Source organism: Rhinopithecus bieti, unplaced genomic scaffold, assembly GCF_001698545.2.
Source record: "Rhinopithecus bieti isolate Rb0 unplaced genomic scaffold, ASM169854v2 scaffold_31531, whole genome shotgun sequence".
Taxonomy (NCBI): domain Eukaryota; kingdom Metazoa; phylum Chordata; class Mammalia; order Primates; family Cercopithecidae; genus Rhinopithecus; species Rhinopithecus bieti.
Genome location: NW_016814088.1, coordinates 655,518 through 665,712, shown reverse-complemented (window position 1 = coordinate 665,712; position 10,195 = coordinate 655,518). Strand labels below are relative to the sequence as shown.

The 10,195-nt window shown below is 42.7% G+C and overlaps 1 protein-coding gene across 1 annotated transcript; it reads right to left on the bottom strand.

Annotated features, from left to right (window-relative positions):
• Positions 1–2,330: 2,330 nt before the first annotated feature.
• On the bottom strand, positions 2,331–10,195 carry IL17F (interleukin 17F). The gene is made up of 3 exons (XM_017849598.1): positions 10,098–10,195; positions 4,368–4,588; positions 2,331–2,809 (listed from the first exon to the last, which is right to left on the bottom strand). Exons 1-3 carry the CDS (start codon positions 10,128–10,130, stop codon positions 2,572–2,574), a joined length of 492 nt encoding a protein of 163 aa, XP_017705087.1. The 5' UTR covers positions 10,131–10,195; the 3' UTR covers positions 2,331–2,571.

Sequence of the window (10,195 nt, the reverse complement as noted above, 5' to 3'; positions counted from 1 at the left end):
AATTACCCATAAAGCAGTCATTTCCTTCCTTTCAGTGTATACTGAGGAATCTGGGAACAACTGGACACAGTTCGCCACCTTGTGAGCAGGAGAGGACATGCAGTTTCCTGAAGGACAGCCAACCCTCAGTGCAGAAGCCACAGAAGGAAGCTTTGTGACTCAAGGCCCCAGGCTTCAGAGCACCACATAGAATGTATTTGGAGATATGCGGTGTGAGGGTATTTCTGCACTCTCTCTCAGGGCCAGCCTGAGGCCACATAGAGGAATGACTGAAATGAATCTTTATTGGACACACTACAGCGTTGCTGCAAAACCCATATCAAAAGTCATGAACTTGGAGTCAATGAACCTGTTTCTGCTACTAACTACCAAGTGACCTTGAGCAAATCGCCTAATTCCTATGGGCCACATTTGCAAATGAGAAGGGTTGACCAGGTGGTCTATAGGGGCTCATCCAGCTCTAAAACTGTGAGTGTACTGTCGGAGTGAAATTGCTTTCTCTCTGATCTTCTCACTGGCCTTCATGTTTCTGATCCCTTTCGCGCTCTATCACCAAAGCTGTCTTGTGAAATATAACTATTCTCCTGTCGTTCCTGAAACAAAGCTTACAAAACCATCCATGAGTGGCCCATTTGCCCACTGTTTGTTGTCTACTACCAAGTGAATTCATTCATTTATTCATTAAAGAAACATTTGTTATGTGTTCCCTACCATGTCCCCATGTCCACAGTATCCCGAGCACATAGAACTACTTTCAGCCCCCCAGTATACCAGGTTTTTTTGCATCTCTTGCCTTTGCTCATGCTGTTACATTTGCTTGGAATGTAATACCTTCCCACATCTTCCTACAAACCGATTCATATTCATCTCAGTGCAAAAGTCATCTTGTGTCTGAAACTTTCCAGGAATTTCCTATATTATCCTAACATTTCATACCTTGATTATAGTATTTGGCACACTGCCTTGAAAGTACATGGGCACATGTGTAATGAAATATGAAATAATTTTTTTTTTTTTTTGAGGCAAAGTCTTACTGTCACCCAGGCTGGAGTGCAATGATGATATCATAGCTCACTGCAGCCTCCAACTTCTAGCTCAAGCGATCCTCCCATCTCAGTGTCCCAAGTAGCTAGGACTTCAGGTGTGCGCCACCATGCCTGGCTAATTGTGTGTGGGGGGGGGAGGAGAGAGAGAGATGGGGTCTCTCTGTGTTGATTAGACTGGTCTTGAACTCCTGGTCTCAAGCAATCCTCCCTTCTTGGCCTCCCAAAGTGTTGCGCGATGGTGTCTTGATACACCCAGTGGTGCAATTCTTTTCCCCCTGAAATTTCCTTTATACTTCCCCCACTACTCAGACAGAGGGTTTTTTATATGCACTACACCTAGGGTACAGCTATTACTGCCAAAATGAACAGAGAAAACTTTCTTCACACAGCATCACAATGAACTTGTGAGATTTAGAGCAAAATTGTGAAGCTGATAGCTATGAGAGGAAGGTATTTTACATTTTAAGAACCTGAACATTTTAAGTACAAAAGTCAATATTTATATCCTAAACACAAGATTCTGCAGCAAAGAGATGAAAGAGTTAGCCTCTCCAACCACTCCCATTCCACACCCACCAACAGACTGAAGAGTTCAAAATGGGAGCCAGGCTCCTGCCGACTGTCCATCCTCAAGCCAAGTCCTAGGTGGGAGTGAGAACTTATAGCCCACTTTCTCTCTGGAACCTGGGAAGCAGCAGCCACGCAGATGTACTCTGAGCTAGTGGCATGGTGGAAGTAAAGGAGAAAATGTGGTGTACAACAGAGGCACCAGAAGATCTCTCAGTTTCCTCAGAGTGGCATGGAGATCAGCATCTGGAAGTCTGTGTGCCCCTAAGATGTGTAAGAGATGGACCAAAGATAACCAGTGACCCCTAAAGGGCCCAGAAGTCAGAGGAGGAAACAAAGTGGCCAGCATGGCCCTCATGACCAGGGGCTCTTTGGATGGCCTCTATCAACACATGGCCCTTCATATGCATTTCTTACTTTTCTTTGTATCTCCACTGGCTAGCACAGTGGCCAAGAAATACTTGCTTTGTAAAATAATGTAGTTGGGATAACGAAGCGGTAAAGTGTCCCTAGGGAACCTGAGTTCTGTTTGTACCATTTTCCTTAACTCTTTATGTAACCAACCTCCAGGCACCATTAATAACAAAACAACTCTAACACTGGTGCTCTGATGAGGAAATATGAAAAACAAATGATAGGCATATAGAATTCCAAAATCTATAGGGCTACACAGTCTGTGAGTACAAGGTGGGATTGCAAACACCTGAAGTATTTTCCAATTATTAATACTTTATTACATTAGCACTGAATATATTAATTTTTCTAACATTTTAGATATCAAATATAAAATTTAGTACATACACACATACATTGTGAATATTTTCTGTTTCCATCCATGCAGGTCTTATTAAGAGTCCTGTGAAGTGGAGGGAATTGGGGATCAGACAGGACTTGTTGCAGACCACTGGGTAAGGAGTGGCATTTCTACAGCTTCTTCAGCTGAGGGGATGTGCAACTCTTACTGCACATGGTGGATGACGGGGGTGACGCAGGTGCAGCCAACAGTCACCAGCACCTTCTCCAACTGGAAAGAAACAGAGCAACCTTGGTGCTTCCTCCGGAGGATCAGGGTCTCTTGCTGGATGGGAACGGAATTCATGGAGATGTCTTCCTTTCCTTGAGCATTGATGCAGCCCAAGTGCTTACACTGGGCCTGTACAACTTCCGAGGGGTACCGGTTGGGGTCCCAAGTGACACTACAGGAGGAGCAAGCCAAAGCACAATGGTGAGGCATGGGGGAGGAAGACAGTGAAGGAGAGCCCCACAGCACTGGGTGCTCACCTGCAGTGAGGTAGTTCCGCAGGGCTGTGGCACAGGCTCTGGAGCCACACAGCCTGGAAGCATACACCAGCCTCTGGCAGTGGCTTACCTTTCGAAGCCTCAGTTTCCTCAACTATAAGATGGGGATTTTCATATACCATTTTCTCATGCAACTGTTGAGAATGCTCAGTGATACAAGTACATATAAAATACCCCACTGTACAAATGTTAGCATTCAATTCACATTAGATCTTTTATTGGCATTATTATTATTACAATTATTTTTTATTCTCTGCCTGGAGATTGAACGTCACTAGTCAGTCTTCCATCACTAGTCGGACTACAGAGCCTGCTGCTTGGAAAGGAAAGCCACAGTCCCAGAGGTCTGGGAATCTCAGACCTTCTCTCCATTTCTCCTTTAATAGGCCCCTCTGCCTGGAGGCATAAAGACCGCAACATTTATCCTGCCAGCTTGCCACTGTACATACTCCACTTGTAGTGTGACAGGACTCCCACCAAGTTACTTGAGGGTGTGTATCCACTGTCTGAACCATGAAGGACGGGCAGTGAGCCAGGGCCACCATGCACAGCCAAGGAGCAGGCCACTGAGAACCCAAACATCTCAGAGAGTATCTGAGAACCTACCAAGGGAAACAGTCCCATTGGACACACACAGTAGGCAAAGAGCCAGCAAATTCGCTTACGATCCAGCTTAGAGATGGGAGGCAGGGCGGATCTCTAGATCTGTCCTGCTGTGGCCCTAGGGTGCCCCATACGTAAGTCTTAATAAACTCATCTACTCGCTAAGCTGGACTTGTCCAAGTCATTCTTCGGTCTCTCCACATCTTCCCAGTTTGAGGCAGGGGTGACTACAGTCCCAAGGTTTTCTCATAACACACTCACATGAGAAGCTACATGACAACCCCAGAAACACTTCAATTGTCCCTGGAATCTATTTTTATACTTACATTTGGAGAGTATGAGGGGGTGCTTGGTGCTCCAAGAACCTGTATCTTAAGGCCAAATTACAAGACTACCCTGAAGGTCTCCACCTAACATCCCATTTCCCAGACTGGCCTTTCTCCTCCACTCATTCCCACTCCTTAAAGGATAATGTCTAATCTGAGTGAATCTCCTTAAACCGACTTTTCTGTTTCCCATTTATCCTCATGCAGAGATAATTATTCAATCTGCTTTAAAGAACCCTCTCTTCCAACACAGGAAAATTTGTGAATTCTATCCTAGAGCTACATGAAGCAGAAAAAGGCACAGAGTTTATGAGAATGTGGAAGCATAATATTAGGACCGTCAACCACAAAGGTGAACCTAGCCCAAAACAAGAAAGATGTGAGCTCCCAGGTAAAATGAAATTTTCATTGTTAAGGGGATTTTCCCTTTTATGTTTTCTATGTATTCTACATTTTCTACTTTATGATAAGAAAGAATTAACATATTTTTCCAAAGAATGTGAAGATCAGTCTCATTTGCACTTACGTGTAATTCCAGGGGGAGGTGGAGCGGCTCTCGATGTTACGTGACATGGAAACACGCTGGTTTTCATTGATGATGCCAGTGTCAAGCTTTATACTACCTTCTGGCACAGGTGGACAACTCTCAGGCTTTTGGAAAAAAGTATGTCCTACTTTGGGGATTTTCCTAGCTGCCACCTCGTTCAGAAAGGCAAGCCCCAATATTGACAGCAGCAAGTACTTGACCTGGAAAACAGAAGAGGCTGCAATCAGTTAGAGACTCGCCTCACCTACTAGCAAGAGATGCATGCTCTGGTGGAACTCAGCATTCCTGTCCTTTTATGGGATCAGGGCTTCTCTTTACACCTCAGTTCCTCACCTGGAAATGGGAACACTCACACCTAAAGGTATCAAGGTGCCAAACTGAGAACTAAACTCATTAGCCTAGCTAGTAAGTGAAGCCCTCCATAGTCTAAGAGCTTCTAAACAGTGAGACAGAAAGATGCCAGGGTCGGAGATTGGGTTAAAATCCTATCCTGGCTTCCTTGCTGAGCCTCTAGTTTCTCTTCCTTCCAATTGGATAATAATGCTCACTTTATGAGACTACTAACGAGATTAAATAGCATGTTCTATATAAAGCACCTATAAATCTGTAAAATGAAAATAGAGGCTTAATAAACGATAGCTCTTGTTTTCATTTCCAACTTGATATCCCATGAATCTCCCACAAAATCCTTCATCCAAGCCACCCCTCCACCTAGAATACACTGCCTAGAATACTCTGTCTGTCAAAATCCTACCCTTCCATTAAGGCCCAGCTCAGATATGATCTCCTCTAAGGACAGTCCCTAAAATGGTTCAATCAGAAGTATGTTTATTATCCTTAAATTATAAAGCTTTGATCATCTAGCACTCAAGCAGCATTTTTTAATTGTCTGGAAATGTAGTATTTGTGTTCCTGTCAGATCTACACCCATTAGATTGTAAGTTCCTGCATATTACACATGTTCCATAAACACTTTCGGAATGAATTTCTGAAAGAGGGAGTGAATGAATGAACAAAACGATACAGTTAAATTGAACTATATAGTTAAGCTGACTGCATTAAGAAAAACATTATGCAAAACCAACTTTAGCAAAGTTCCAATTATCCATGCTAATTGAAAGAAACCGGGGCACTAATGATGCACAACAACAGAGAATATGGAAACTATTTCTCTTTAGCTCTGGAGCGTTTTTTAACTTACATTGAAACGTCACTTTATCTGGTGTTACAGTAATGCACAAAGAATGAAAGTGCCCCAAAGACGTAATGAAAAGAAAAGCTAAAAATCTTGCCAGATTCCCTTTGTCATAACCATGCTTTGCTCACCCACCATTGCCACTGACCCTTACTGGGGATGAGCAAGGCCGGGTGCGGTGGCTCACGCCTATAATCCCAGCACTTCGGGAAGCCAAGGCGGGCAGATCACCTGAAGTCGGGAGTTCAAGACCAGCCTGGCCAACATGGTGAAACCTCGTCTCTACTAAAAATACAAAAATTAACCAGGCATGGTGGCGCACACCTGTAATCCCAGCTACTCGGGATGCTGAGGCAGGAGAATCATTTGAACCCGGGAGGCAGAGGTTGCAGTAAAAAGAAATCGAGCCACTGCACTCCAGCCTGGGCAACAGTACAAGACTCCTTCTTGGGAAAAAAGAAGAAGAAGAAGAAGAAGAAGAAGAAGAAGAAGAAGAAGAAGAAGAAGAAGAAGAAGAAGAAGAAGAAGAAGAACGAAGCAAGAAGAACGAGCTGGCAAGATAAGTGCTTTTATTCTCTAGGCTTAGCGTTGTTCAGCTCACACCTTCCATCGAGTTAAGGTAGGAAAGGTGATTAGACATGTTGGTTTCAAAGGCTCTCCTTTTCATATTTTGCAGATACTAGAGACACAAAAAACAATAATGAGTAAACAAAAAGGTCATAGCGTCCATTTGCCCATACTGAAGAAGCGCTGACTATTAACAAGAAGAGTTGAAAGCAACGGGCTGACCCGGAAAAGTCAGAATGAGGCTAATTTTGCTTAGATAATCAGCACAGCCATCAACCTTATCCCCACCAATCGTTCGCTCATTTCAACAGCCTAGTATCTTGACTTCTATAGTGTAGTAGCTTAGCATGGCTTCAGAATCAGAAGTCCACGGTCTTAACTCAATTCTGCGGGACTCTTAGAGTCTATGATTCTGTTTCCTCCAAAAACAAAAAAAAAAAGCTATATATATGCTGAAGCATTTAAATGAAGATGATCCACCATAAATCATGAAGAATAGTGGCAGCATCATATAAGTATCCAATCACTGGCGACCTAACTTGCTTAAATCTATATTGTGTACACAGTAGACTAGATAGATGTGGAATTATATGCTCATATGTACCTTCTGTCCTTTGACAATAGTGCTATGCTTTTTTTTTTTTTTTTTTTTTTTTTTTTTTTTTTTTTGTGAGATGGAGTCTCACTCTGTTGCCCAGGCTGGAATACAGTGGCACAATCTTGGCTCACTGCAACCTCCACCTCCCAGATTCAAGTGATTCTCCTGCCTTAGCCTCCTGAGTAGCTGGGATTACATACATGCACCACCACACCTGCTAATTTTTTGTATTTTCAGTAGAGACAGGGTTTCATCATGTGGCCAGGCTGGTCTTGAACTCCTGACCTCAAATGATCTTCCCACCTCGGCCTCCCAAAGTGCTGGGATTACAGGCCTGAGCCACCGCGCCTGGCCTGCTAGGATTTTTTTTTTTTAAAGATGTCAGCTTATATTAAAGGGTCTTAGATAACTTCCCAAGCCTATCAATCACATCTTTAGGGTTCTTAAGTAAATTCCTCCTTTGTGTTTTCTCTTTCCTCTTCTGTGTCATACTCACTGAATCACTACTAATTTTCATTACGAAAGCTTTTAAATACATACATTGGAGTTCCATGATTTAGCAATAACTACCATGTTTCTAACAAGTCATTATTATATTTGCTAATATAGAGTATTTTAGAAAACGCTTTTACTGGATTTTCACAACTACCTGGTGAGGTAGACAGAGCTAGTATTAATTATCCCAATTAGACAGGTGAAAGAATTCTGTCCCAAAGGGAATAAATAACTTGGTTGGGTTCACCAGCATATGAGTACCAGTCTCAGGACTAAAACTTAGGTGTCATTAGTCAGTGCTATTGCCATTGAAGGTCATTTTTATTATTACCAACATTAATCTTAGTTTTGTCTCATTAGAAGAGCCAAGCATTTTAAGCGATGTGACAGCTGAACTAGATGTGCATAAGTGTTGTAGGTCACACAGCTCTTTATCAGGAAATCAGATGATGTCTGCAAATTGCTCCAATTTGCTCCACAAAGCTTTTGATCTGAAACTGTAGGTGTTAGTGGTTATGTAATACAGAGCAGGGGCTCTGAACCAGGCTGTCGCTGGTTCTGAAGAATGATTTAAACAGCACCTCTCAGAGAAATTCAGAGCATTGTATGGACTTGAACTCTTACATGCCACCTAGAAAGCAGATGAATAGATATCACTCTCAATCTGTAGAACAGGGGACAGAGGCAAGGGAAAGCACCAGGTGAAGGTGAGCTGTAACAGGACACCAACCTTCTCAGCCTAGCTTTGCACTTCACTTTAATGTGAGCCCACCTAAGCAACCTGAACATTCACCCCCTATACTCACCAGCAATGTGTGTTCTCCTGTAAGCATGCACCTGGTCCACCGCTAGGTCCATGAGAATTTGCCTCAACTACTTATTGAGGATGTCCTATCTGCCTGCACCTCTCAACTTCTAATTCTATTCCAATGCTCCTTGCACTGTTATGTTTCCTCCTGACAGCCCAACAGATTTCTTTAAGGAAACTAGAAATAGAAATAGCTATGGAGCACAAAGCTACCCAACGGAATTGCTTGGATGCAATGGCTTTAAATTCAGAAATCTTGCCTCTGAACCATTCAAAGAGAAGCATACTGTACTTGGAGCCAGAAAGCTTAGATTGGTATACCAGTTATTGTGCTTACAGTATCCAGCAAAGTTAAATAAATAGCTTAATTGAGCTTTTGTTCATCTGTATAAAGGGAAAGTATCCCCATCTACTTCAGAGGATTGATCAGAATTTCTAGGATAATAATAACAATATTAATATGAACAGTTAACACTTACTGAATGCTTTCTCTATCATTACCAGTTGTTGTTTATTAGAATGGCCAAATTAACTGAAACTTAAGCATACACAAATCTGCCAGTACACTGTACAGACTCATTTATTCTCAAAGATATTAATTAATCCTCCCAATAAATGCCATGAGAAAGATGTCATTGTTATCCCCACTGTACAGTTGAGGAAACTGAGGCACAGAGAAGATAAATAATTTACCCAAAAATCCTACAGTTAGCAAGCAGTAGAGCCAGACATGCCTGACATCAGAGCCTATGCCCCTAAATATGGCACTTTGCTGTGCTACATGTAATCTTTAAAATAACACATAAATATAAAATAAATTAAAACATACTAACGCTATATGCCATGAACCTTTTATGCTATTCAAGCTCTTTTAAATTATATGGCTTGTAAAAGGAGAAAACAAGTTAATTACCTAAGCCAATAATAAGATGCAGGATTTCCTAACCTCTGTTTTCATGTGCCTCTGTAGTAAATTCTTCCCAGGCCTTATCTGACTAATGCCAGGCAAGATTCCAGACCTGCTGGGGCTAGGTTTTCATTGCATTGACATCTCTCTTTCCTCCAAGAAGAATGAGATGGTACAAAATAAATAAATAGCAATCAGAGACATGGGAAATTTCCCTTCTCTAGGAGCTGTCCAAAGTCAACACTAGGTGATTTCACTTCTTCTACCCAGGGCACTCCTGTGGTCTCACGGGAATCATTAAACCTTTTGAGGCCTCAGTTTCCTTGGTTAAAATGTATATGTACATAATTCCTAAAGGGCTGGCCAAGCTCCCACCATGAGATAAGAATTTCAGGCCAACTAACTCTATAATGGATGGCCACAGGAGAGAACATGCTAGTTGTCTGTGATGCCAAGGACTGTACACACTAACAGCACCTGGGCAAAAGCCATTGGGTGAGGAGCTGCTTTTTTTTTTCTTTGAGACAGAGTCTCTCTATGTCACCCAGGCTGGAGTGCAGTGGTGTGATCTTGGCTCACTGCAACCTCCGCCTCCCAGGTTCAAGCCATTCTCCTGCCTCAGCCTCCCGAGTAGCTGGGATTATAGGCAACTGCCCCATGCCCAGCTAATTTTTGTATTTTTAGTAGAGACAGGGTTTTAAGTTAGCCAGGCTGGTCTCGAACCCCTGACCTCAAGTGATCTGCCCACCTCAGCCTCCCAAAGTGCTGGGATTACAGGCGTGAACCACCGGGACCGACCTAATTATTGTATTTTTAGTAGAGATCGGGTTTTGCCATGTTGGCCAGGCTGGTCTCGAACTTCTGAACTCATGTGATCCACTTGCCTTGGCCTCCTAAAGTGCTGGGATTATAGGCGTGAGCCACCGCACCTGGCCAGGAGCTGCATTTTTATGCCATTATAACTTTTCTAGTTATTTTTTTCTTTTTTGCCACCACACAGGAGTCAAAATTAAAGTCATCTCTGTTTTTTAAAGAAGTAATTCCAAAAAGACCCCAATCAAACCTAACTCCTTAGAATTCTGTTTTCCTGAAAGCCTAGGCATGACTGTTCTTAAACCAGAATGATTGTTGCTACTCACCATGACTGGGCCATACAGGGTCTTCACTGTCATGTTGCGCTGGTGGCTTGCTTTGTGCAGGAAGCTCTTTCTGTGAATGTATCTTCCTGTGTATGCCT

Bases quoted from the DNA above. Each gene is read 5' to 3' on its own strand.
- IL17F (XM_017849598.1), bottom strand. From the start codon at position 10,130: ATGACAGTGAAGACCCTGTATGGCCCAGTCATG. The intron at 4,589-10,097 runs GTGAGTAGCAAC...TCTGTTTTCCAG, and splicing joins CCCTGTATGGCCCAGTCATG to GTCAAGTACTTGCTGCTGTC. The intron at 2,810-4,367 runs GTAAGTGCAAAT...CTCCTCCTGTAG, and splicing joins ACCTCCCCCTGGAATTACAC to TGTCACTTGGGACCCCAACC.